General features: G+C 43.5%; 18 protein-coding genes across 18 annotated transcripts; 11 read left to right on the top strand and 7 right to left on the bottom strand. All coding sequences in view use genetic code 12, as the record gives it.

Annotated features, from left to right (window-relative positions):
* Positions 1 to 13: 13 nt before the first annotated feature.
* PGUG_00511 (DNA primase subunit) lies at positions 14 to 1,408 on the bottom strand (the record flags this gene model as incomplete). The annotated part of the gene is made up of 1 exon (XM_001487084.1): positions 14 to 1,408. The coding sequence occupies one exon, from the start codon at positions 1,406 to 1,408 to the stop codon at positions 14 to 16; it is 1,395 nt and encodes a 464-aa protein (XP_001487134.2).
* A 117-nt stretch (positions 1,409 to 1,525) lies between these two features.
* On the bottom strand, positions 1,526 to 2,884 carry PGUG_00512 (uncharacterized protein; the record flags this gene model as incomplete). The annotated part of the gene is made up of 1 exon (XM_001487085.1): positions 1,526 to 2,884. The coding sequence occupies one exon, from the start codon at positions 2,882 to 2,884 to the stop codon at positions 1,526 to 1,528; it is 1,359 nt and encodes a 452-aa protein (XP_001487135.2).
* Positions 2,885 to 3,098: 214 nt separating this feature from the next.
* RER2 (ditrans,polycis-polyprenyl diphosphate synthase) lies at positions 3,099 to 4,052 on the top strand (the record flags this gene model as incomplete). Its single annotated transcript, XM_001487086.1, has 1 exon — positions 3,099 to 4,052. The coding sequence occupies one exon, from the start codon at positions 3,099 to 3,101 to the stop codon at positions 4,050 to 4,052; it is 954 nt and encodes a 317-aa protein (XP_001487136.2).
* Positions 4,053 to 4,278: 226 nt separating this feature from the next.
* Positions 4,279 to 5,109, top strand: HIS1 (ATP phosphoribosyltransferase; the record flags this gene model as incomplete). Its single annotated transcript, XM_001487087.1, has 1 exon — positions 4,279 to 5,109. One exon carries the CDS (start codon positions 4,279 to 4,281, stop codon positions 5,107 to 5,109), a length of 831 nt encoding a protein of 276 aa, XP_001487137.1.
* A 13-nt stretch (positions 5,110 to 5,122) lies between these two features.
* Positions 5,123 to 6,448, bottom strand: PGUG_00515 (uncharacterized protein; the record flags this gene model as incomplete). Its single annotated transcript, XM_001487088.1, has 1 exon — positions 5,123 to 6,448. The coding sequence occupies one exon, from the start codon at positions 6,446 to 6,448 to the stop codon at positions 5,123 to 5,125; it is 1,326 nt and encodes a 441-aa protein (XP_001487138.2).
* Positions 6,449 to 6,753: 305 nt separating this feature from the next.
* Positions 6,754 to 8,118, top strand: RPN5 (proteasome regulatory particle lid subunit; the record flags this gene model as incomplete). Its single annotated transcript, XM_001487089.1, has 1 exon — positions 6,754 to 8,118. One exon carries the CDS (start codon positions 6,754 to 6,756, stop codon positions 8,116 to 8,118), a length of 1,365 nt encoding a protein of 454 aa, XP_001487139.2.
* Positions 8,119 to 8,151: 33 nt separating this feature from the next.
* On the bottom strand, positions 8,152 to 9,504 carry PGA4 (1,3-beta-glucanosyltransferase; the record flags this gene model as incomplete). The annotated part of the gene is made up of 1 exon (XM_001487090.1): positions 8,152 to 9,504. One exon carries the CDS (start codon positions 9,502 to 9,504, stop codon positions 8,152 to 8,154), a length of 1,353 nt encoding a protein of 450 aa, XP_001487140.2.
* Positions 9,505 to 10,340: 836 nt separating this feature from the next.
* APM1 (Apm1p) lies at positions 10,341 to 11,657 on the top strand (the record flags this gene model as incomplete). Its single annotated transcript, XM_001487091.1, has 1 exon — positions 10,341 to 11,657. One exon carries the CDS (start codon positions 10,341 to 10,343, stop codon positions 11,655 to 11,657), a length of 1,317 nt encoding a protein of 438 aa, XP_001487141.2.
* Positions 11,658 to 11,727: 70 nt separating this feature from the next.
* On the top strand, positions 11,728 to 12,432 carry PGUG_00519 (uncharacterized protein; the record flags this gene model as incomplete). The annotated part of the gene is made up of 1 exon (XM_001487092.1): positions 11,728 to 12,432. One exon carries the CDS (start codon positions 11,728 to 11,730, stop codon positions 12,430 to 12,432), a length of 705 nt encoding a protein of 234 aa, XP_001487142.1.
* A 94-nt stretch (positions 12,433 to 12,526) lies between these two features.
* ILV3 (dihydroxy-acid dehydratase) lies at positions 12,527 to 14,284 on the bottom strand (the record flags this gene model as incomplete). The annotated part of the gene is made up of 1 exon (XM_001487093.1): positions 12,527 to 14,284. One exon carries the CDS (start codon positions 14,282 to 14,284, stop codon positions 12,527 to 12,529), a length of 1,758 nt encoding a protein of 585 aa, XP_001487143.2.
* Positions 14,285 to 14,674: 390 nt separating this feature from the next.
* On the top strand, positions 14,675 to 15,994 carry PEX4 (E2 ubiquitin-protein ligase peroxin 4; the record flags this gene model as incomplete). The annotated part of the gene is made up of 1 exon (XM_001487094.1): positions 14,675 to 15,994. One exon carries the CDS (start codon positions 14,675 to 14,677, stop codon positions 15,992 to 15,994), a length of 1,320 nt encoding a protein of 439 aa, XP_001487144.2.
* Positions 15,995 to 16,048: 54 nt separating this feature from the next.
* PGUG_00522 (40S ribosomal protein eS28) lies at positions 16,049 to 16,252 on the bottom strand (the record flags this gene model as incomplete). Its single annotated transcript, XM_001487095.1, has 1 exon — positions 16,049 to 16,252. One exon carries the CDS (start codon positions 16,250 to 16,252, stop codon positions 16,049 to 16,051), a length of 204 nt encoding a protein of 67 aa, XP_001487145.1.
* A 193-nt stretch (positions 16,253 to 16,445) lies between these two features.
* PGUG_00523 (microtubule-binding protein) lies at positions 16,446 to 17,228 on the top strand (the record flags this gene model as incomplete). Its single annotated transcript, XM_001487096.1, has 1 exon — positions 16,446 to 17,228. The coding sequence occupies one exon, from the start codon at positions 16,446 to 16,448 to the stop codon at positions 17,226 to 17,228; it is 783 nt and encodes a 260-aa protein (XP_001487146.2).
* A 364-nt stretch (positions 17,229 to 17,592) lies between these two features.
* PGUG_00524 (uncharacterized protein) lies at positions 17,593 to 18,351 on the top strand (the record flags this gene model as incomplete). The annotated part of the gene is made up of 1 exon (XM_001487097.1): positions 17,593 to 18,351. The coding sequence occupies one exon, from the start codon at positions 17,593 to 17,595 to the stop codon at positions 18,349 to 18,351; it is 759 nt and encodes a 252-aa protein (XP_001487147.2).
* Positions 18,352 to 18,660: 309 nt separating this feature from the next.
* On the bottom strand, positions 18,661 to 18,930 carry PGUG_00525 (uncharacterized protein; the record flags this gene model as incomplete). Its single annotated transcript, XM_001487098.1, has 1 exon — positions 18,661 to 18,930. The coding sequence occupies one exon, from the start codon at positions 18,928 to 18,930 to the stop codon at positions 18,661 to 18,663; it is 270 nt and encodes an 89-aa protein (XP_001487148.2).
* A 678-nt stretch (positions 18,931 to 19,608) lies between these two features.
* PCL7 (Pcl7p) lies at positions 19,609 to 20,820 on the top strand (the record flags this gene model as incomplete). The annotated part of the gene is made up of 1 exon (XM_001487099.1): positions 19,609 to 20,820. The coding sequence occupies one exon, from the start codon at positions 19,609 to 19,611 to the stop codon at positions 20,818 to 20,820; it is 1,212 nt and encodes a 403-aa protein (XP_001487149.2).
* Positions 20,821 to 21,202: 382 nt separating this feature from the next.
* Positions 21,203 to 22,609, top strand: PGUG_00527 (uncharacterized protein; the record flags this gene model as incomplete). Its single annotated transcript, XM_001487100.1, has 1 exon — positions 21,203 to 22,609. The coding sequence occupies one exon, from the start codon at positions 21,203 to 21,205 to the stop codon at positions 22,607 to 22,609; it is 1,407 nt and encodes a 468-aa protein (XP_001487150.2).
* A 705-nt stretch (positions 22,610 to 23,314) lies between these two features.
* On the top strand, positions 23,315 to 24,244 carry PGUG_00528 (uncharacterized protein; the record flags this gene model as incomplete). The annotated part of the gene is made up of 1 exon (XM_001487101.1): positions 23,315 to 24,244. The coding sequence occupies one exon, from the start codon at positions 23,315 to 23,317 to the stop codon at positions 24,242 to 24,244; it is 930 nt and encodes a 309-aa protein (XP_001487151.2).
* Between the last annotated feature and the right edge of the window lie 1,146 nt (positions 24,245 to 25,390).

The raw sequence follows: 25,390 nt of genomic DNA on the forward strand, positions 1-25,390 counted from the left end.
CCAGTACATATCTTCAAAACTCCAAAGTGTCATCATCGCGACCTCTTTTGCCGGAATCCTTCAATTCATCTTTGAGAAGATTGTTGACGAATTTCTGGAAATACTCGACGTAGGGTTTCAAGCTAGTTTTCTCATATTCCGATATTCTTTTGTCAGCTTCCGATTCACCGTCTTCCAATGGTTGGCTAGAGTCCCGATTCACTCTCCTTACGTCCCAGACTTCAATCTCATTTTGAAGCTGCCTAAGATTTGGCGCATTTGTAGGGTTGAAACCATAGTCGTCATCTTCTTCGTTATTCGACAAGTTATGATGAGGATCGAAGGGTACACAGATATTTCCAGTGCTAGGGTGGACACAGAAGGGAGATTTAAGAAGATGGATTAGTTGCTTGGACACCTCGATATCCAAACGTGGGTACATGTAGAAGAGAATGATATCCTTCTTTGCTTCATTGAGAGCGTTAACTTGGTTTTGGTGCTTGAGTATCTTTTTTGCAATCACGGTTATGTCCTCCCATTTTGACATGGAGGTGGAAACCGATGTCTGCAGTTTCCATTTGCGACGAAGTTCCTCCTGGAGAGGCTTCTCTGGCACGTAAGAAAGGAGAGTTTCGACTTGTTCCCAACTTTTGTCGGAGGGCTCGCTTGATGATGTGTTCCAAGGATCTTGTTCCTTGAGTATGATATCGACAAACTCGTTTTTGAGAAGGTCGAATGAGCGCTCAACATGCGGATGGAATGGTCTCTTCAAGCTGAGCAGATTCTTGCCTTGGCGATTCAGTCGAGATCCCAACACATCTAGGTATTCCACAATGGATTTTCGAGTTGTCTCATCAAGGCAACGTGCGCGGGCATCACTGACCCAGCAATGGGCACCACGTCTTCCGGAAAATACCCATATTAAGCGATTGAACCCAAAATCTTCTCGTAACGCGGCATCGAGAATCTTGATTGCAACCTGGATAAAACGCCAGCATTTCTTACAGATATCGGTTCCCGAACAGCAGGTTCTAATTTCGTCGTAATCTGTCAAATCGATATCGAATACCAACTCTTTTGCAAGTGGCTTGAGAGCCTGTTTGGGAAGCCGTTTCCTCTCTTTGGGGTTGACAGAATAAACCGCACCGACTTCAAATCTTGTAGGATTTGCTTGAACCACTGACTTTTTGAATTCTTCGAGATTGGAGAACGAGTTGTAACGCTGATATGCGCCAGTTCTATACTCGTATGCAAACTCACGCATAGTGAAGTCTTTTGAAGGCTTTGGTGAATGATTCAACCATTGAAAAATTTGACGAAAAGGAAGTAATCTTTGGTAAAAGAAGAGCATATCAGACGAAGATACGCCTGAATCGGCAGGAACAGCCGCTTGTGATGGTACGGGATCTGCCATGGCTTCTACTGTCATTCTATGAAGACGCGTTTTTCGCGATGAAATGTTTCGCAGTATTTAGGACTGTATTTAGTCGGTCGGACTGAGTATAGTACGACCATTGAACTCTATGCTACATCTATTATTTTTCCGTTAAGCGGTAGGCACAAACACCAACGATACCCCTTCGTCACCGGCAGTTACGAATTTGGAACCATTTTCCAAAATTGCAAAATCCAATACTCCCATATTATGGCCCATTCCCACGAAAACCTCAGCACCAGTACGAGCATCCCATTTGTAAATTCTTCCATTCATACTCGAGCCCACGAGGAAGGGAGTTTGCTCAATGAACTGTAATTTCGTAATTGCATCGTCCACCTTGAAAGAGCTTCTAACCCTCCACTGTAATGTGTCGAACAATATAACATCTCCAGACACCAATCCCACGGCTAAAAGGTTGACCAGCGGAGCTTGGCACCACGCTAATGCTTCCAAAGAAAGCTCATATTGATCTTCAACATCCTCGAGAACCTTAACCGTGTGAACAACCTTTCCTGAATCGTTATTTATGATAACTAGTTGTCCATCACGACCGCCAACAGCAATAATATTCTTGTGTGCTTTAATAGATACGAACGGACTCTCCACGTTTTTGAAATCAGAGTCTGGCAGAAGCTTGTAGTTCACAGTTCCAGTAAATGCATTCCAGTTGATAACGGTACCGTCTTCCGCTACGGTGACGAGTTGGACATCATTTTGTGCATCGGCAGTTTCAATGAATTGTCCATTGTTGCATTCAAGCGTGTGCAGAAATCCTGAGAAAAGCTGCTCTAATTGGCCATTTTGATCGATCTGGTAACACCATACTGACCCATCGTTGGCTCCAAATGCAAATATGGGAAGAACGGGGTGTGTTTGAATCCACAATACTTCTTCCACCTCCTCCAACTCAGAGCATTTGGTCCACTTCTGACCACCTTTTTGCGACTTGTGTACTTGAATGAACCCTGTCATGTCTCCAGAAACGACAAATTTACCATCAGCTGTGAAACTACCAGCTACAACTGACTCTTTATGGCCGGTAAGCTCACCGACAAACCGAGGTGGCTGCGAATGGGTTGTCCATAAAAACGCCGTATTGTCTCCACCGCCAGTAGCAACCAAGGGCAACGTCGGGTGCTTGAATACGCAGAATATCGAGTCTTTATGCTGGTCAAAATAACTCCATGAATTGTTTGACATATCAATTTCAATGGCTTCGTCATCGCCCATTTGATCATCTTCGTCCATATCGTCATCTATATCTTCAGGACGACCGTCGTCAACAACCTCCTCGTCAACTTCGTTGGCGTCGACATACTCGACTTCTTCGGAATACTCCTGGTTCTCCGTATCAGACATGATAGAAGCAAAGACAAAATGAATTATTTCTAAGCGATGCGATATCCTGCAGGTAGCCACCCATATGATAGGAATATAATACAAGGGTGCTACAGAAAATTCGTCCATTGTCTTTCATTAATTTTTCTTTCATTATCTTTTATTTCATTATCTTTATAATCCTCAAATTTTCTTTGGTTTGTTTTTCATTACTTTTCTTCCTTATCGTTTCTTATCCTTTCCTTTCCTCCTCCCATCCTTCATCGCCCCACCTGCAGTCCGGTGCGCCTTTTTCACAAGGACAAGTTTCCACATTCACGCTGGTTCCACCCACCACACCGCCATGTTTGAACAGCTCTCGACGTTCCCGGGGTACGACCAGGTGCTTACCGGGGCCAAAAAACTCTTTGGGCGTATAATACAGACGGGACCGGTTCCCAAACACGTGGCAATTATAATGGATGGAAATCGAAGGTATGCCAGAAGCCACAAGATGGAGATAAGAGAGGGTCATAATATTGGATTTGAGACCATGGCCAGTGTGCTCGAGCTTTTGTTTGAAGCTGGGGTGGAATGTGCGACAGTATATGCATTTTCGATCGAGAATTTCAAGCGACTGGCTTACGAAGTGGAAGCCCTTATGGATATGGCGAGACTGAGACTTTGCCAAATACGGCAGCACGGTGAGCTTTGTGAAAAATACGGAGTCCGGCTCCGGGTTGTGGGCAACCGCAAACTACTTCCGGTGGATGTACAGCAAATTGTTCAGGAAACCGAAGATATGACCAAAAATAATACGCGAGCGGTTCTCTACATGTGCTTCCCATATACCGCCAGAGACGACATGACGCAGCTGATTCGAAACGTGGTGGCCGAGTCACTTATCAACCCGGAGTTTGAGATCTCAGAATCGGCGTTTAATCACTTTTTATACACCCCTCCATTGGACCTTTTGATTCGTACCTCGGGCACCTACCGACTCTCGGACTTCTTATTATGGCAGTCGGTTCTGCCTAAATGCTCGGTGGTGTTCAGCGACCGGCTCTGGCCGGAGTTCAGTCCGCTTCACATGGCCAAAATCTTGCTCAATTGGAGTTTTAACACCTATTGGTACGGCCATGGAAACGGGTTTGTAGTACTGGCACCCGGTGACAGCGCTCGCGCACAAAAATCTCCGGTACCGGTGCCAGATTCTGCCGAGGACGATTATAGTGACTCCAGCAGCGATGCAGCCGTCGATGCCGCCGTAGAGGAGGAAGACACTTTCACTTCAGACGAAGACCCTATAAGTAAATAGTTGGCATATTTATTACATTACATCATCTGAACCCACGTGATCGGGCCCTGTCTTGACTCATTGCGACGTTGGTTGATATCTAAAATTTGCAACTATGGATTTGGTAAATCATCTTCCTGATAGGTTGTTATTCGCTGTGCCGAAAAGTAAGTTTTTCTACGTTGTTTTGTCCATTGTTCAATACTAATTTTCAGAGGGAAGACTTTATGAAAAATGTTGTGAACTCATGAAAGGTGCCGATATCAAATTTAGAAGAAGTAACCGACTCGACATTGCTCTTTCTACAAACCTTCCAGTCGCTATCATTTTCCTTCCTGCCGCAGACATCCCAATATTCGTGGGCGAGGGTAATTGTGACTTGGGTATTACTGGTCTTGACCAGATTCAAGAAGCAGACATGTTCGATTCGGTTGAAGATTTGTTGGATTTGGAGTTTGGAAATTGTAAATTGCAAGTCCAGGTTCCTGCTGAAGGCGAGTACACTAGCGTTGACCAATTGGTGGGCAAAAAAATTGTCAGTTCGTTCACTAAACTCACCACCGACTACTTTAAAGGTGTAGAAAAGGTTGAATCAGCTTCTGATGTTACTACAAAAGTAAAGTATGTTGGTGGTTCGGTAGAAGCTTCTTGTGCTTTGGGTGTGGCTGATGCCATTGTGGACTTGGTGGAAAGTGGAGAAACCATGAAAGCTGCTGGTTTGAAGGCCATTGAAACTATCTTGGAAACTTCAGCGCACTTGATTTCGTCTAAGACTCCAAAGCACCCAGAACTCGTCAAGAAGATTCACCAACGTTTCGAGGGTATCATGGCTGCTAAAGCTTATGTTGTCTGTACTTATAATGCACCTAGAAGCATTTTGAAAAGTGTGTTGCCTGTTACGCCTGGAAGAAGATCTGCCACCATTTCTGTGTTGGAGAAGAAATCTGAGGAAGAGGAAGAATGGGTTGCTGTTTCTGCAATGGTGTCTAGAAAACGCATTGGAGATGTCATGGACGAATTAAAGAAGTTGGGAGCATCTGACATCCTTGTGTTTGAGCTTTCGAATTGTAGAGTTTAGTACACTAAATAAATTATAGACTTAAAGTTTCTATGAGCTGAAACAATGCACCACTATGTTTCTGACTAGAAAGCTCTTTATACTTGCCTGAGCTGAAAAACTTGGACATTTCGGCTTCTATTCTGGAACATACCTCAACATAGTCGTCGACGGTATTGAACACTTGACACGAAAACCTAGCATACACCTTGTTGTAATAGATCAGAAATGGAACAAAAGTCGACTGGTTGAAGCATATTTGCTCCTCAAGGTATAACAAACAATCTGCAAGCTCTGATTTGTTGAAATCTGTAGGCAAGTACTTCTCGATTGGTACCTGAACATTAAATAATGCCGTACTTGGAGCACCGTCAACTTTCAACACTTTCATTCCTGGCCACACTTTCGTGGTGATTTCTTCAGCTGCGTCCTCGGAAAGTTTATTGCAATAGTCCTGAATGTTCTTTTCACCTCCACAGACCTCTTCTCTGAATTTTATTGCCTGGGGAATTGTGGCTATCGACGCTTTGTTTTCGGTGCCAACAAACTGAAATCTATCGATTAGCCTGTATTCTTCAAGATGGTCAGGCAACACTTGATCATCAGCAAGATAAGAGTGTGAAATCGGAATGGTGTGGACTTTGCTAAAGTGTTTTGGATCAACGTAGAGGAATGCGCAGCCACGAGGAACATACAACCATTTGTGGATGTTGCTCACCAAAAAATCAGGCTTCAAAGTGTCAATTGAAATATCAATGAGGCCGATTCCATGAGCTCCATCAATTAACGAAAGAACGTTCTCTTCGCGGCACAATTGTGTCAAGCGTTCAAATGGAAACCTTAGCGCCGGCTTGGACGAAACTGTATCGAAGAAACACATCGTGGGCAGGTGTTCTTCAATAGCTGCTGCAAAATAATTGACAATATCGTCTTCTGAAGCAGGTAACTTTATTTCCACTGCAATCGCTTCAATGAGTCCCTTATCTTCCAAAAACTTTATTGTCTTGGAGCATCCACCATACGTTGTGGAAGCATAGACAATCTTATCGCCCTTTTGAAAGGGAAACGACCGCAACACGGTGTTGACTGCGGTGGTAGCATTGCCCACAAGTGCCAACGATTTGAAGTCACAATCCACCAAACTTGCAATCGCCTTCAAAGCATCAATGTACTCCTTACGCTGGTCGTACCTCAAGTACTTTTCAATAAACTTGTTTTGCTCCATGGTATGGTCACAATACAGTTGCAAAATCACATCGGGAACGTTACCAAATGATCCATTATTCACGTCAATTACGTCCTCTGATCTTGTATTGAAGTGTTTTCGTCCAAACTCCTTTCCAAATTCTACTTTTCCCATTTTGTCACAATCAAGAAAACGGGAAAAAGGGCCGTTTTATAAGGTCCATGAGTCACTGTAATAGTCATAAAAATACGAATTTCACTTGGAATACCACATACGAGAAATGACAAGTAACTTTTACCGCGAGCCGAACAATTTCAATTGTACAAAGTAGTCGCCCCTAATACAATAATTCGATTACTCAATTACTCGACTACTGTATTTATGGCTGAATCCTCGCACTCAATATTGTCTTGAATTCGCTCTGTGCGACATTTTCGTAATCATTCGCGCCACCGGACAAGCCTTATTCTCCATACAACATGTCAAGAGAAGATCCCTTGAAAGCTGAGAAAGACTACTCAGCAACCTTGGACGAGCAGTTTCCGTTGATTGAGAAATTGACAGACTACAAGGCAGCCGTCGAAAAATACTTGGTATTGGAAAAGCAAACCAGACAGTCGTCAGATGTGGCTTCTTCCAAGCGGGTTTTGGTGAAGATTGTCGACACTTTGGCACAGAATCGTGACTGGGAGTACTTGAATGAGTTGATCACTTTGTTGTCCAAAAAACATGGTCAGCTTAAGTCGTCAATCCAGCAGTTTCTTCAGTCCACCATAGACAAGTTGGAGTTACTTTCTGACGATGATAAGTCTGAGTTGGAAACAAAGGTGAAACTCATCGAAACCATCCGTACTGTGTCTGACAAAAAGATCTTTGTGGAGTTGGAGCGTGCCATTGTGTCTCGTAAGTTGTCAGAAATATACTTGGAAAAGTATGATAATTTGGACAAGGCAACAGAAATCTTGTGTGATTTGCAAGTGGAAACTTACTCGTTGATGACATTTTCAACAAAGATAGATTACATCTTGGAACAGATCAGATTGACGTTGAAAAAGGGTGATTATGGCCAGGCCCGTATCTTGAGTCGTAAGATTCTTCTCAAATCGTTGAAAAATTTTGAAAAAGCCGATTTATACAAAGCCACCTACTTGAAAGACTTGAACAAAATTGGGTACCATGAGAACGATTTCATTGATATTGTCAAAAACTCGCTCTTGTTGATTGAAATCCCATTGATAAAGGAGGATAAACCTCAGTTGGACAATTTGTTGGTTACAATCATTTACTGCATTGTTTTGGCACCTTACGATAACTACCAGCTGGACTTGATAAATAAAATCAAAGCAAACTCTGTGTTCCGCAAGAATGTTGATGCCAAAATCTATGACTTGTTGGAGGTGTTCACCACTAATGAATTGATCCATTGGCCCAAAATTGAGGCCACCTACAAAGAAGAATACTTCAGCAAAAACTGTATGTTTCGCAAAGAATCCAACTATAAGAACTTGCAGAACAGAATTGTCGAGCACAACTTGCGAGTAATCAACAAATACTACCTGATTATTAGGCTTGACCGATTAGCCTACTTGCTTCAATTATCGAATACAGAACTGGAGTCTTACATTTCAGAGTTGGTGAGCAAGGGAATGATCTCAGCTAAGATAAATCGCCCCGAAGGCATCGTCAAGTTTGATAAGGTTGGCAAATCGGAGAGTCCTGATAATATCAACAGCTTGTTAAACGACTGGTGTTACGACGTGGACAAGTTGTTGGAAGAGATTGATAGCATTGGGCATTTGATCAACAAGGAAGAGTTGATGCACGGAATTAAGCAGAAGGTATAGAAAGTACACGTATTATTTCTCTAAGTTTTGCTACTAAATGATGAAGGCACCCACAGCCAAGGCGAGGGAGATCAAAGCACCAGAAGCAGAAGCGACAACGGCATCACCCTTTTTGGATGATGACGAGCTGCTGGAAGATCCACCAGAGCTTTGAGAACCGGAGGCTTTGGTTGCAGAAGAACCTGCTCCAGTTCTAGTGCTCTTATCTCCACTGTCATCATCGTCATTACCCTTTGCAACACAAGCCCATTGAGTGCTAGCATCAAAACCGTTACCCTTAGGGTCTTCAACACCCTTGATGTACTTCAAGGCACCTTTTGGAGTGTCTGGAATCTTGTTGGAAGCCTCCCACTTATCAGATTGGGGTGGACAGTTGTTGTGGGGTAAGTCTTCTTGGAACGAACCATCACCACTTGGGTTCAGAGTCTTCGAGAATTCGGACTTCAAGTTGTCGAAATCGTCATTTGGAGTAACGGTTTTGTTGTCACTTGAGATCTTGACTAAACCATACTTGTTAGCTTCTTCGGAGTACTCGTAAACCAATCCTCCAGAAAAGACTCCGGTCATATCAGTGGAGTAAAGAGATTCAACTTCGGTGAATGGTCTTGGAGTAACCTTGTTACAGCCGTATTCAGAGAAGAAGAGTGGCACAGAATAATTGGAGTAATCCTTCACTTTTTCGTCATAACCGGAGGTTTTGAACGAGGATTTTCCACACCACGAGTAGTCGTTGAAACCGAACATATCCACACGAGCCATTTCGTCGTCACCACAGTTGAAGTACATGGCGGTTTCCAATCTGTTCTCGGCAACATCGGCAGCAGAGTAACCCACTGGAATAGCTCTAATCTTTCTGTTCTTGATAAATGTCTTCATGTCTCTGACCACCGCCTTGACATAGCTGGCAGCCTTGGTGCTGTCCTCGTCATTGATGACTTCGTTGGCAGCGAAGTAACCCAAAGTGTTGTCGTATTTGGCCATTTTGAGCACGGTAGCAAGAACTTCGTTCAAGTACATGGTGTTGTACGAGCACTTGGCGTCGTCTCTGGCAATGGAAGCGTTAGGAATGTTGACATCGAAAATAACGTAAATACCAGCATCCGCCAACTTTTCCATACATTCATCGTGATCGGCAGTGTTGTCGATGGAGTAAATTCTGATGGTATTGATTCCCAATTCCTTGAAATACTTGATATCACGCTCACAAGTATCTGGGTTGGCCAAAGGATCGATCAAGGTGGAAGATCCACCGGGCTGGTAATCAAGACCCCTAATATAAAATCTCGAATCTTTGACAAAGAAAGCATTACCTTTAACTTCCACTGGATCCAAGGCCAAACAGGACACAGCAGACAAGGCAAGACCGACGAGGTTTGAAAGTTTCATTTTTGGTTCAAATTAAACAACGAGTGGATTGTAGTGGTGTTTATAAAAAAAGATGTGCGGGCCAAAAACCAACTTAAGCGATAGACTGCAGCAGAAAAACAAGTGAATGCGAAAACCCCGGTAAATGGTTTGCTTTTTATATCGGCGCTATTATCCTGTACCCAGAGCTTATAACCACCGCGAATCAAGTACCTGCCGTAGACCCCAGCGACGCTATATAAAGTTTAGATCATTGACACCTTGCCGCCTCAAATAGCACGCGTCGCAAGCACTGCCACTACCAAGAATTTTGCCGGGTCTGGAGTGATTTGGCGACATTTACTTGGCATTATTCGCAGAATGGAGCCGCACAAAAGCCGTCTTTGCAGCAATTCTTTTTTTGGGCGCAAAACAAACTTTGAAACGAAGACTTGGCGCACGTGTGAAATGGGATTGTTTCAAAATAAATGATTTAGATGTGGTACAATATTCACGATATTATTGCTGAGTTTCAGCATCAAACTTGGACTACCCCACTTATTTGTGCGGCGTTAAGTAAGCCACCATTCGCGACGGTATTTTTATATTTATGAATCAGTCGAATGCTATTTTTGTCGCTTGTGTGCAGTACTTTGTGATCGTGAGAGGTTGAATCGCCTTGGCAACGCTTGGCACAAACAAAGTGACCGCAGCAAATCGTGTTGATGTGCAACGTAAATAAACGAGTTTTGGTGCCATCAAGGTGGTTTGCATCAGCCGGGACTCGAACCCCAGATCAAAAACCCTGAGAGTGCCTCCACGCACCCGGCCGGGTAATCCCTGTGTCGCATATCGGTGTCTTCAGTTTCCACATAGTTATGGCGTCTCAAGTGCATTTTCTAGATATAAAGGGTAAGTCTCTCTTATCCCGAGACTACAAGGGAGACATCCCAGCAAACGCTATAGATCAATTTCCACTTTTACTCCTTGATTTGGATAATGAAGATGAATCCAATTATCGGCCTTTTGTCAACAGCAACGGCATCAACTACGTCTATATAAACCACAACAATTTGTACGTTTGTGCTCTTACGAGAAAGAATGAAAATGTCATGGCATTGGTGGTGTTCCTCCTGAAACTCATAGAGGTTTTGACTCTGTATTTCAAGAGTTTGGAGGAGGAATCAATCAGGGATAATTTTGTCATTATTTACGAATTGCTCGATGAAGTTATGGACTATGGAATTCCTCAAACCACTGACACAAAAATACTCAAGGAGTACATTACCCAGGACTATTACAGATTGATCAGAAATACGCCTCTGCGGGTTGTTCAGCCACCCAATGCTGTCACCAACGCGGTGTCGTGGAGAAAAGAAGGCATATTTTACAAGAAAAACGAGGCGTTTTTGGATGTGGTGGAATCCATCAATATGTTAATAAATGCCCAAGGACAGGTGTTGAATAGTGAGATCTTGGGTGAAATCAAGATTAAATCGCACCTTAGTGGCATGCCCGATTTGCGATTGGGATTAAATGATAAGGGAATTTTTTCGGCCGATTCTTCGAGTGAATCGACAAACAGTAAAGGCATTGAAATGGAAGATATCAAGTTCCATCAGTGTGTTCGGTTGTCCAAGTTTGAAAACGAACGTATAATCACGTTCATTCCTCCCGATGGGGAATTCACCCTCATGTCTTACAGATTGTCTCTGGCGCAATTTTTGATGAAGCCTCTCATTTTGATAACTTGCAAGACCAAAGTGCATAAACACTCGAGAATAGAAATAATGTGTTCTGCTCGGGCGCAGATCAAGAAAAAATCCACCGCTAATAACGTGGAAATCGTCATTCCAATTCCTGAAGATGCTGATACCCCAAAATTTGTTCCTGAATACGGAACTGTCAAATGGTACCCTGAAAAATCATGCATAATATGGAAGTTGCGAACTTTCCCAGGAGGCAAACAGTTCCATATGAGAGCAGAATTGGGATTGCCAGCGGTGGTTGATCCTGAAGAATTGGCTACTATGAGACGCCCAATCAAGGCCAAATTCTCTATACCGTACTTTACCACTAGTGGTATACAAGTTCGTTATTTGAGAATCAACGAGCCAAAATTACAGTACCAGTCATACCCTTGGGTGCGCTATATAACCCAGTCTGGTGATGACTACACGGTAAGAACGAGTTAGTGTATATTAAACCTGCCTAAATTATCGTAGAATCACCAAATTTCAAAATATCGCGAAAGTTCAAATTTTGATGGACTACGACAGAATCAGAGAAGCCATTCACAAGTGCATCGTCTACAATGAAAAGGTGTTGAATGGCAAATATATGGGTCTCGATGTCGAGAACGAAGCAGCGATAGTAGATAGAATCGTACAAAAACACAGTGACGATTTTGCTCAACTTCTTTCAAAGAAAGATTACTACGAATCAAAGCTTTTTACATGGCTTCACCAAAACTTGAAGCTTGTAAAAGGAAAAGCCCCATTGTACAAACGCCCGAATTTACCTGATCCACTCTACATTACCAATCGATATCACGCAATTCAATATGTTGAAAAAATAATTATTAACGATGATATCAAGGTTAGGGCTATAAGAGAGCTAATTATCAAGCATAAAAGTTTCCAAGAAGACTTCAAGAAGCAACGAGATGAAATAATTGAGCAATATAACGAAAGCAAACGTCAAATCTACCAGAATAAAGGACCACAAATTCTTAGCAGTATTAATGAAAGTAAAATTGCAAGGTTAAGAGAAGCAACAGAAACTGATTTGAGGAGCTTAGATGAGCGTATGGCGTATAAAATGAAGAAACTAAGCAACGAGAACCATGAGCTTCTTCGAGGTTTTAAAGTGCCGTTTTTTTACATTGATGAAAGTTACAAGTACCCTGACTTGAAACAAGATCAAGAATTTATGCTTGATTTACTACGAGACTCAATAGAATTGAAATGATCCATTCATGGATACTATATGCATATTAAGGTACAGATCCATGACCCGCTATTCAGGTAGCGATCGGTCACAGATATAATTCAGCTTTTGCCAATTAGTCCAAGTCAGTTACACAACCGGTGGAAGCATCACTAACCAATTTGGAGTACTTGGCCAAGGTTCCTCTCGTGTATCTTGGAGCAGGAGGAGACCACAGCTTCTTTCTTTCAGCGAGAATTTCTTCCGAGACAAGCAAGTCAATTTTGTTGTTTTCAGCATCAATGACAATCTCATCTCCGTCGTGAACCAAGGCAATTGGGCCACCCTCGGCGGCTTCTGGCACGATGTGACCAATCAAGAAACCATGAGAACCACCAGAGAACCTACCATCAGTCAACAATGCAACGTCTTTACCCAAACCATAACCCATCAATGCTGAAGAAGGTTTCAACATTTCGGGCATACCAGGACCACCCTTAGGGCCCTCATAACGAATCACACAAACGGTCTTTTCTCCCTTCTTGATCTCTCCCTTTTCAAGAGCCTTGATGAACAATTCTTCATTGTCAAACACTCTGGCAGCTCCCTTAAAGTAGGTACCTTCTTTACCAGTAATCTTACCAACGGCACTTCCTGGTGCTAAAGTACCCTTGAGAATTTGCAAGTGTCCATTTGGTTTCAATGGGTTAGAAACAGGACGAACAATGTCTTGACTGGCTGGCAATCCCTTGACCTTTGATAAGTTTTCTTTGATGGTATTACCGGTGACGGTGTACTGGTCTCCATCGAGGAAACCTTCTTCCAACAACAATTTCATCACCGCAGGAGTACCTCCAAATTGTTGAAGATCTGCCATAACGTATTTACCAGATGGTCTGAAATCAGCCAACAATGGAGTGGTATCAGAAATACGTTGGAAGTCATCAACAGTCAAGTCAATACCCACAGAATGAGCAATGGCAATCAAGTGCAACACCGCATTTGTGGAACCACCAGTGGCAATGATGTAGGTGATGGCATTCTCAAAGGACTTTTTAGTCATTATATCCTTGGGTTTCAAATCAATTTCTAATAAATGTTTCATGGCATAACCAACATTGTCACACTCATCAGCTTTTTCTTTCGAAATGGCAGGAGCTGAAGAAGAGTATGGAAGTGACATACCCATGACCTCAGCAGCAGAAGCCATGGTGTTGGCGGTATACATACCACCACAAGCACCAGCACCTGGACAAGCATGTCTTACAATGTCCTTTCTTTGTTCCTCATTGATCTGTCCACTCAAAAATTGACCATAAGATTGGAAAGCACTAATGATATCAATCTTCTCAGGAACATTTGCACCACCACAAGAAGGAGATCCAGGCATGATAGTACCACCATAAACCATAATCGATGGACGATTGTGTCTACCCATAGCCATAAGAGTACCAGGCATATTCTTGTCACACGATGGAATGGCAATGTTACCATCATACATCTGGGCCATCACTAAAGTCTCAAATGAATCGGCAATGATTTCTCTCGATTGTAATGAATATCTCATACCATCAGTACCGTTGGTGATACCATCAGAAACTCCAATGGAATTGAATTGCATTCCTTTCAATCCAGCCTTGTTCACAGAAGCTGTACATCTGTCGTTCATGTCCATCAAGTGCATATTACAAGGGTTTCCTGACCACCATACACTTCCAACTCCAATTTGAGCCTTATCGAAATCTTCATCTTGAAAGCCCGTAGCATACAACATGGCTTGCGAAGCACCTTGAGACTTATCCTGGGTCACGATCGAAGAGTACTTGTTGAGCACTTTCTCACAACGGACCACCGAAGTGGAAAATAGTCTAGAATGTACTCTAGCAGATAACATTGTGGAAATGATTCACTCTGTGGCCGCTCACCCGAGTGAAAAATTCATATCCTGCAGATAAGCACGGACCGGCATACAGATAGCCAATGAAAATCCGACAAATGTCAGCGGGAAATACACGTCTCCTTCAAAGTAACTGCTAGCCAGACAACCACACAACATTTGGACCATACTGCCGCGGCCATCGCTAAATAGTCATACCTCGGTTAGAATAGAAATCCTGCAGATAAGAATCCTGCACACCCACCGTCACAGTCAAATCCCTGACTCGCATGCTAGCCGAATCTACCACTGTATTTTTACAGTTTGAAAGCATAACCAGTTCAATTTTGTTTTTTCAGCTCTTTTTCAGTGACTCCCGCACTATTTGGAAACGATATTTTGGTGAAAATGTCGAATAAAAGGGTTTTAAAAGAGCTAACCCAGCTTCGAAAATCGCCGCCAAGTGCCTCTAATCATCAAATTATCAGCTTATCTCCCGTGGGAGAAGATATATACATCTGGGAAGCAGCTATAGCGAAGCAAACAACCGAAGACTCGCCTTATTATTATCATGGCCAATGGAAGCTAGACATCAGATTGCCAATACAATATCCTCAAGTACCTCCCAAGGTTTGGTTTAGTAAAGAAACACCTATATTACACCCCAATGTGGATTTTGGAACGGGAGAGATTTGTCTTGACATTTTGAAGTCGGAAAGCTGGTCTCCTGCTTGGACGATAGAGTATGTTGTGGTAGCTATTCTCATGCTTATCGACGACCCGGAGCCAGACTCACCGCTTAATTTAGATCTGGCCAACTTGTTTCGCTACGATAAAGATGCATTTGAGTCCATGGTCCAATATACTATTTGGAAGTACAATACTTTCTACCAAGAGAACCAGCCACAACCACTTCGCGAACAAAGTGGAATCAAGGTGGTAGAAGGAGTTACCGCAGAAGATGTGGAGACAAACAGAGTGGCCGAGGCAACTAATACGGCCATGCAAGCTATTCAGTCAGAAGCTGAAGACTTGGCTGAAGATGTGAAAGATATCACTAAAGAAAACCACCAGAATGAGTTGCTTGCATCCAGAATCAACAATTCAGCGAACAACAGAGATCCCGAACGTTCAAACATCAAAGCACATAATCAAGCCGTCCATATGATTGACGTCAAAATCAAAGATCTTCAGGATCAGAAACGTGAACTCGATATGCCACAGTCTACCATGACTCCAGCTTCGCCAAATTTCGACGTGATACAAGAAGTCGGCAAGCAAGTTACCCAGCAGTTTCTCGCAAAGATGGACGAAATTAACTTACATTCCCCACATTCATCGGAGGAGATTCCTACTCACGAATTGGAAGACATAAGTCGAGTGAAGCGCCAAGTTACCGACAATGTTTCGAAGCAAGTCAACGAATTGTGCCTGCGGTCTACGTCGCCAGAACTTGAAGATATTCAAACATCACATGAAAAAGAAAGCGAAGATGTAGCGAGGATCAAGCAGCAGTTCTTGAAACAGGTTGACGATCAGATGAAAGCGAGACAAGGATACGACCACTTATCACCCCAGTTGACCCAGGGGGATTCGGATCGCGAGCTGCGCAGTGCACTGGAGCTGTCTACGACAACAAACACTTCTAAGCAGCTGTCATTTTCCAAAATCAAGAGAACCATGTCGTTGAAAAAGTCGAAAAAAAAGTTATTCAAAAACAAGCAGTAATGAGAGATGACATCTACAAAGTAACCCAATATGTTGTATATTACACCATGAATCTTAACGCAATCTTCTAGCTTCTCTCTCGGACTCCATCAAACACAAGATGTCGTTTTCTCTGACAGGTCCCTTGACGTTTCTTACGATGGTTCTGGAAGTGTCTTCCAAGAACTCGACTCTGACCTGGGTCACACCACCTCTGGAACCGGTTCTGCCCAACACTTTAATAACTTTGGCCAAAGTAACTGGCGTTTTAGTGTCCATGCTGTCTATTGAAGTGGTTGAAAAATTTTATCATTTTCTCACCGAGGCCCTATGGTGCGCGCACGCCCACAAGCCGCAGGTTTGTAAATGGTAGCGACTGTTTTTGGGGGTGTGTTTCGCGGTACCATGAAAACAAAGTTTAAACTGAAGACGCCGTCTGAACAAACATAAAAAATTCGGTGATATTGCGGCGATGGTGGGGGAATCGAGAACAGAGTTACTACAGTGGCTCAATTCTACCTTGGGATTGACTTATAATCGTGTAGAACAATGTGGAACAGGAGCAGCGTATTGCCAAATTATAGACTCGATATATGGCGATGTTCCCATGGGTAAAATCAAGTTCAATGCCAGCAATGAGTACGATTACCGACACAACCTAAAGATACTCCAAACTGTATTCACCAAACATAAAATTGCCAAAACAGTGGAAGTTGAAAGACTCATCAAATGTAGGCTCCAAGACAACCTCGAATTATTGCAATGGATGAAAAAGTTCTGGACGGAAAACAAAGACATTAACGTTCCATATGATGCCCCGGCACGCCGAAGAGTTACCAGTGGTCCCTCCAGCAACATCAGGAGCCGTGCGCCTCTGCGTGCCCCAAGTGGTCCAAGGCGAGTGGTGTCTGCTGGAACATCGGTCGTTCCTGGATCTGTACCTGGGTCCGTTTCAGGGACCATTTCGGGGCGTACCACTCCCATATATTCTGGCCATATGTCACAGGAACTAGCGAACAAGTCGCATGAATTGGAGGCTACGTTGGAGGAGTTGAAGGACTACAAGATTCTGGTCACAAGTCTCCAGGCAGAGAGGAACTTTTACTTCAACAAACTACGAGAAATCGAGGTGCTTTGCGAAACGGCAAAGAACAGCGATACACAGACTCCCACCAGCGAGCTCATCGCAGAAATACAGGCTATCTTGTATAAAACCGAAGAAGGGTTTGAGGCAGAAGATGGGGACGAATTTTAGTTTTCCCCATCTTTCGTACCAGGGTCATTTCCATGTCGCAGAAGGGTAAATAGGGGAGATTTGGTACAACTGGATTCGGGGACACAACGTACTCTTGACAGGTCAAATCGTACTGTGGCATTTCCCCGTTTCTCGAATGTTTCGGTTGGGAGCAATTGCAGACGCCCGGTCTATTTTTTTCTTGCGCGGCGCGCCCGTAAAAAATGCGAAAAGTTCACCTGGAGAGAAAAGTTTCACTTTTTTACTTTTGCATTTTTCACCACCATCTTCAGGTTCGAGACGCTATAGTTGCGGGAAATAGACCACCAAAAGAAGTGCATACTACAGTTTGAACTTTTAGCCAGGCTTGTGCCGGAAGCCTACCATGACTACCACTCATTATAACTACAACAGGCGTCACTCATCGGTCACACCCTACTCGATACCAGCAAAGCATCAGACCAACAAGCAACGCCGTGATAGCCATGGTCCATTAAGTCCTTCCTCTAGACCACAATTCTCCACTGGACACCATCATAATAACCACGACATAGACCCGCCCATACTCAGTCGAGAATTTGTTGTTCGCCGTATTAGTGAAGGAGAAACTGGCCGACTTAAGGAACAGCTCAAGTGTGAAGCTTGCGGCAAGGGATATAAACATATATCGTCGTTGGCCAAGCACTTGTGGGAACATACGCCAGAATGGAACGTTACTAAAAAGTTGCTCATTTCCAAGCATCAGCTGGTACAACTCTTGGAAGCGGCAAGCATATTGGTGGGAATGAATGAGAACTCGGAGACTCCACGGAGGCATTCAACATTCGGACGTGAAGAACCATCGTCAGCTTTTCTGAAATCACGTCAAGGCTCAGTATCGCAACATCCACCTTCTGGCCCTCGAGGCCAAGGAACCACTGTGGACCAGACAGCATTACAAGGCGGGTTTTTAGATGTTACTGGATTCAAGAAACCACGGCCAAGGTCCCAGTCTACCGTTTTACATAGTGAGGCCCTCAAATCACCAACCGATAATATGCCCCACCATTACCAGCCCGACGAGGCTGACGAACATGCGGTGAAATCGGGCCTGGAGAAAACCAGTCTGCCAGAGGTGGGACTGGATGAGGAACGAAACTTATAGATACGGATTGCACAATTATAACATTGAAGCGTAGAAGTCTTTGGTGGTTGGCACACCCAGTGCACCCGCAGACATATAGTTTTTCAATTTCACCAAAATTTTTCATCTTGGGTGCCTTTGGTAATGTTCTGGCGTGGTCCCTTCACGGGCCCGAAATCTCTTCCAGAACGAACCGTTTTGGCAAGTTCTCTAGAGCAGAAGCCGCCAAAAGCGCCCATAGAGTAATAAAGCCGTGCATCATAGTACATCTAGTGAACTACATTCACCATTGGGTGTCTCCATAGCCACGCACAATTTCTTTATTTCTATCTACAGGTTGTTGCTATCTACATTTTCTTCTCCTCTAATGATTTCTCCCGTCAACGGCTGTAACAGCTCGTACTTTTTCCGTAACTCGATCTGCTCGAGGTGCTCTTTTTCATTGAGGACTTGCTTTTTGGATTTCATTCTTTCGGCATCCTTAATAGGTCCCTGACGAAGTGCCGCCCTCTCGAGCCGTTGCAAGTAGTTGACACCTACGAGTGCCGTCACGGCAAATGTGATGGAGAGGCCAAGGGTGATTTTCGACGCAGTGGACATACTCTCTATATCGCATCTGGGGCACTTGGCTCTGGGTGTAGGGCACTACCGGAACCGGGACAACCCGAGCCTATAGAAAACAAACAAAAAACAAGAACAAGAACAGAAGCAAGTGACGGTGACGAGTTCAATGTTAAGACGAGGCAGTGTAGAGGCAATTGAATGTGACAAGAGAAATCAATAAGAAAATCACCTCTATTTATTTCGTGCTCTTATAGCCGCATGGGTCGCAGTGAGCCGTAGCTCTAGAACACATGAATAGAGTATTTTCTACAAAATTAGGTTTATAATTTAATCTTGTCTACACCAAGTGGCGAAGTTTCCCATGGCTAAATATGATTCTTTTCCATCGTAGTGTCGGGAGTTCTCCATCCCAGCCACGGTTTTGTGTCACAGCCGCAGCGGAACATCCGTGCGGATTGTCGATTAATTTGAGGAGCGACACTAAACTTGGCGGGAAACTGAATTCTCATATTAAACTCACATATTGTTGTCAATTGCTGCTCCAGTGCTGGTATATCACTCGTGCAGTATATAGCAGTACCCATAGCTAAATTTAGTCCAATCACACTCTGGTGTCTCCGATTCTGATCATCGGTCCCACTTGTCTGTGACCCCATTTCCACCACAAACAAAGGGTCAATTAATGACAACACCGACCACAGTAGCTTAGCACCAATGTCGGAAGCTCCCAAAATGTCAAATTTGACCCGAACCCTACTATCCCAGACGGATCAGTCATCGGTTGACAAATACCAAAATCCTCCGTCGTATCTCGAATCTCCCTCCCAAGGCTCCCACAACAAATTCATACCGTCACAGTCGTACGAATACAACGGCAGTGGCCTGTTCCAGCCGTACCATGACTACATGCCTTCGGGACATAACACTCCCAACGTGGTGAGTCTGTCGTATGTCTCCAATCATTCCCACTCGTCATCTTTACAACCTCAGTTCCTGCTGTATCCCAGTTACCGGCCGCCCGTAGCGTCTCCCACAACAAACATCTCCATGGAAACTACCACGGCTCCTCAACCATCGATGATGGGGTTTGCTCCACATCTTTCCACCTCTGCCATTCCAGTACCACAATCGCTTCCTTCGACGTCAAAAATCACCGAGAATCCGTTTGCACCTCAGTCATTGCCCCTCCCTCAAGCTGCGCTTTCGGCCCCTGATCACTACATGACCTACCATGAATATCTCCTGACACTTCCCGGAGACGAAGAACATTTAAACATCGTGGAATATCCTGTCAATGACTTGATATTGATGCTCTCTTCGTTATTAACCAAGATAATCGAAGCCAACGACAAATTGCACCCAAATCACTTTGACAATACAATTGCAGCTCGCCAGAGACTAAAAGAAGAACGCAAGAGCAATGGCGATACAGAAAGCATTAATGAAGAAGATGATGAGATGAAAAACAAGTACCTTGCCAACGTTTTGGCATTTCATGGTGCCAATGTTCCTGGGATATCCCTCCATGCATACCTTGCCAGAGTGCTAAAGTATTGCCCGGTTACTAACGAGGTATTTCTCTCACTACTTGTCTACTTTGATAGAATTGCCAAAAAGGCAAACAACTTACAGCACAAACAAGAAGCAGAACAGCTTTTCGTCATGGACTCTTATAACATACATCGTCTTATTATATCTGGTATCACGGTGTCGTCCAAGTTTTTTTCCGACATTTTCTACAAGAATTTACGATATGCCAAGGTGGGAGGATTACCCTTGGATGAGTTGAATTATTTAGAGCTTCAATTCTTGTTACTTCTCGATTTCAAGCTCATGATCTCGGTGGAGGATATGCAAAACTATGGCGATTTACTCCTCAAGTTTTGGAAGAGAGAAAGGGTTGCCAAGGAGTTTCTGCCTTCATAGCTTGGCCCACCCATAGAAGGAAGTTTTCAAAGCGGTTTCTGTGCCTGGCGCCTATACTATTGCGCTCTGCACAGGTTAAGCCCTCAACCGCCAATGCGCATCACTCATGGCAATTGCCAATGTATTAGGGTAGAACAAGTGTCGCACAGCCAGCCTGCCTTTGTCTCCACATTGCCATTGATGTATATAGTCTCTGTACTCAAAGGACTAAAATAGAATCTCGTTTAGCCCGTTCCGCTCTACCCCATTTTGTTATGGTCCGTTGCGCCGCACAAAAATTTTGATACCGTTTTGGGTAAGGTAAGTTGAGGCTTAAATTTAGCAAGATGGGACCCTAAATAATTTAAATTGAAGCCATCAAGGCTGCTTTTTCCCGTACGTTATGGGTTGGTTCGAGCAGATTACTACCGAAACTGCCACTCGGTCGCTTCCTACATGGACTCCTTCATCAATACCTGCCCTGACTTCATTATCTTCCATCGATCCAACTAATGCGAACGGACTTTGGGAAACCGTTCTTTCGGCTTCAGCCGTTGCTATGACTGCCACTGAAACCCCGGTTTTGTACCAGGTGTCAAAAGTGCTCCGAGGAGCTGCCGCTTCGCTCACCATCATTGAAGCCGAGAAATACTTGGCAACTGCAAATCCCACCGAGACCGCGAGTATCTCGATGGCCCAGGAGTTGGTTTTCAATGCCACTTTGAACCTCAAGGCATTGGAATGGGACCTGAACCTTTATACGAATGCGTTGAATATCCCTGCGAATGCGATTTTTACGGCGTTATTTGGGTTGTTATTTATAGTGTTTGTCGCATGGATGTTCACCGGCAAGCAGATTTATTTCGGTGTGTGTTTTGCCTGTGGAACTGTGCTTGAGTTCTGTGGCTATTTTGCTCGCACTCTAGCAGCTAAGGACTACGCTAATCCAGACAAATACTTGTGTCAAATCATTTGCTTAACTATGGCACCGGCGTTCATCATGGCAGGAATATACTATATTCTTGGTCAACTCAGAATTGTCTATGGAAACTATGGCATTCTACCGCCCAGCTGGTACACATACTTGTTCATCTTTTGCGATGTGGTCAGTCTATTTACTCAGGCGGTTGGTGGAGCCATTGCTGCGACCGAAGTCAGACGTTACATTTTCAGACCAACGGGAACAAATATCATGATTGCTGGTATTTCGTTCCAACTCTTTTCGATGACATTATTTGTGATATGCTGGTGCGACATGCTCTTCAAAGCATGCTTTCGAGCCGATCCCAACTTTAAATTCTCATTGGGTCGATGTATGCATTTACTATTAAATACCCCCAAGGGCCGCCAATATCGCCAGCAATTGGAACCTTTCTACGACCCAGCATTTGTCGACGTGAGACGAGGGTACCTCTTTGGCTACTTGCCATTGGTGGTTTCGGCATCAGTTCTCTTTGTCTACATTAGATGTGCATATCGAGTAGCGGAACTCAGTCAAGGTTGGACAGGTTTCTTGATAACCCACGAACAGTTTATCATGACATTGGATGCACTCATGGTGTTCTTGGCTTGTGTTTTCTATGTTCCGCTCTACCCTTCACAAATCTTTGGCAATGCAATCAGTTGGCAGGTAATGAAGAGACAAAAGCACCATGACCCAAATGGCCCAATTAACGACGAAAAATCCCTCTACAAATGTGATACCAAAACAACTATAGAAAAAGTCGATGAGAAATTTCGTACCCATGAACACAGCAACAGTAGAAGCGAAGAGTCGACTGCTTATGACAACGAATCCTTCTACTTTTAACGAAACAGTATTATTGAACGACATAGGCTCTAATAAACTACTACTTGGCTCGTGGGATCCATTCCGGTGCATTTCGAATACAATAAGCATCAGCACATCCACAAGGTTTTACCTTGGTGACATCAGTTTGTGAATCTTGCACTATTAGACATGGATGGTACATAGGTACCGTCGCCAGTACTTTATCTCGTTTCTGAGGTATATATATGTTTGACAAGTTGTCGGAGAGCAGCGTTTGATCCATAATAAAGTTTGCGTGAATTGCAGCCTTTTTATACTTGGTTATTGCGCTTATCAGTAGATAAGGCCGCACGCCGCATGGCAGGTGAGTCAAGAGAATTCCGAGACACCCCGAAATGTACAATTGATGAAGTGGAAGACAGAGATATATATGTCCTTCGTAGCTCTAGTGATTACATTGTAGTACTGTAATACATTCTGATTACATGGGCTTCAAAATTCGAATGAGCTTGAGTTCATTGTGAGTCTTTTTTCAAATCGAAGTTCATAAATAGTTCATAAGACTCTTAGTAAGGTCACAATATACTTTTGGGTCCCTTCGGGCCCTAAAAGAACCAATTTTATTTCCCAACTTTTCTTCTCCAAACCTTCTTTTACATTTCGTATATAAATAGATCCCTACTCAGCCTCATGTCCTGTGCGGCTCCTCCTGTCAAAATGATTTTCGCAAAATGAGCTCTACCCATGACAAGCCCCACCAATGAGCTGAGTCCCTTCTACAATTATACCCCAGTGCAATGGGTGAATCTTCAATACCTTTGTTTCTACGAATTGCTCTTTTTGGTGGGAATTCTACAACTCATTAAAAACTATAGAGCCCAACACAATGATATAGATTCCACGAAAAAATTTAAGTATATGGTGATCACAATCCCTTTTCTAGTTGGGTGTATGGTCGAAGGCTTGGGATATGGAATCCGATACTTGTCAGTGACCCATTCAGAGCTGTTGCTACCATATGTTAGTCTGACTTTTCTCATTTTAAACGCTCCAGCTTTGTATACCACATCCATATATATGATGTTTGGAGAAGTTGTACGAATCCTCAATGCTTCAGCATACGCAACTATGCCTTTGAACTACATAACGATCATCTTTGTTGTTGGAGAAATTATTTCAATGCTACTTGAGTTCATTGGTGCTTGTCTCGTATTATCAAAAAACAGCGGGAACGCATTCTGGGGTCAATTGTTGACCAAATGTTCCCCCATTTGGCATCTCGGTTGCGTCGCCAGTTTCGTGGTAATCTTATCAGTATTCATGTTCAAATCTTTAAGACTGCCCACTGAAGTTGGCAAGATCCAAAGTGTCAATTCGTCCATGTGGAACGATTGGAGATTAGTTTTGGTCAGATTGTTGGTTGCAACTTTACTTATTATGGTGAGAAGTATCTATCGCTGTGTCGAGTTTCTCCAAGGGTTCAATGGCTATGTAATGCAACATGAAGCGTTCGTTTTCATCTTGGATGCGGGCCTGCTTCTCTTGGCTTCTGTTGTCTTACTTTTTGCTAACACATCGCTGTGGCTCTGTGATCTCAGATACTTCCAAGAAACACTGTTATATCCATCGGAATTAGTCATGGTTAACCGCTACAATAATGAAATTATGTTTTAAAATCTACAAGTACGACTCGGTATGTTTATGCAATTATGTACTTACTTTTTGCCAGCCTCCTTTGCTTGTTGGTCCTTCAATACTCTCTTGACGATCTTTTGTTCCTCAATCAAGAATGCTCTCACAACTCTCTCCTTAACACAGTTAGCACATCTGGATCCACCGTATGCTCTTTGAACGGTCTTGTGGGTCTTGGAAACTTGAGCGTATTGTCTTGGTCTCAAGGTGGAGATACCTTGCAAAGCATCACCACAGTCACCACACTTTGGTCTGGAGGCTTGTTTCTTGACGTGTTGAGCAACGAGCTTTCCACCAGGGGTTTTGACCACCTTGATCTTGTTGGATCTGGTGTTGTCTGTTGTTAGTATTACCGAAGATATAGCTTATCATACCAGCAGCATATTAATTGTGTATCTTAGTTTTAGAGTATCCGAGGTTTAGCACAACATTTGAGGTAGGTTTATGGAGTCTTTGTATCTACAATTTCAAGCTCTCAAAATATCAAAACAATCAATCGCCACAAAAAACCTCAATCAATTAATCTGGCACCTCTGAAAAGTACATACATGGATTTCTTCTTCTATATGTCACACGTTGAGCCATATCGAAGTCAGTCAATAGTTTGCAAGAGACGATCAACTAGTAAAATTTTCAGATGGTACCGTGCGACATGCTCACGTGCACTCCTTTAGGGCTCATAGATTACTATATGCCGGACTTATATAAGGGAACACACCTACAACCTGGAGTCATCTTTTTCCACGGCGATACACTCCATCTCGACGTCGACGCCCAATGGCAACTCCTTGACTGCAACACACGAACGCGCAGGTTGTGTGCTCGTTAAAATATTTGGCATAGACGCTGTTGAAAGCTCCAAATTGACTCTTCATATCGGTCAAAAACACAGTATTTTTGACGATATGGTTCAATGAAGAGTTGGATGCATCCAAGATGTTGGACACATTCTGAAGAATTTGTTCTGCTTGTTCCTCAATGGAGGGGTTCTCAGACAATGGCTTGTTCTGAGGGGTGTAAGGAATCTGGCCAGAAACGTAGATAAAACCTAAAGTTAGAAAGGTCCAACAAACCCTATATGGTACGTAGATAAGGCTGTGATCTATTTATACTTACCGTTCACCTTGA

This window comes from Meyerozyma guilliermondii, genomic scaffold (genome assembly GCF_000149425.1).
Source record: "Meyerozyma guilliermondii ATCC 6260 scaffold_1 genomic scaffold, whole genome shotgun sequence".
Classification (NCBI taxonomy): domain Eukaryota; kingdom Fungi; phylum Ascomycota; class Pichiomycetes; order Serinales; family Debaryomycetaceae; genus Meyerozyma; species Meyerozyma guilliermondii.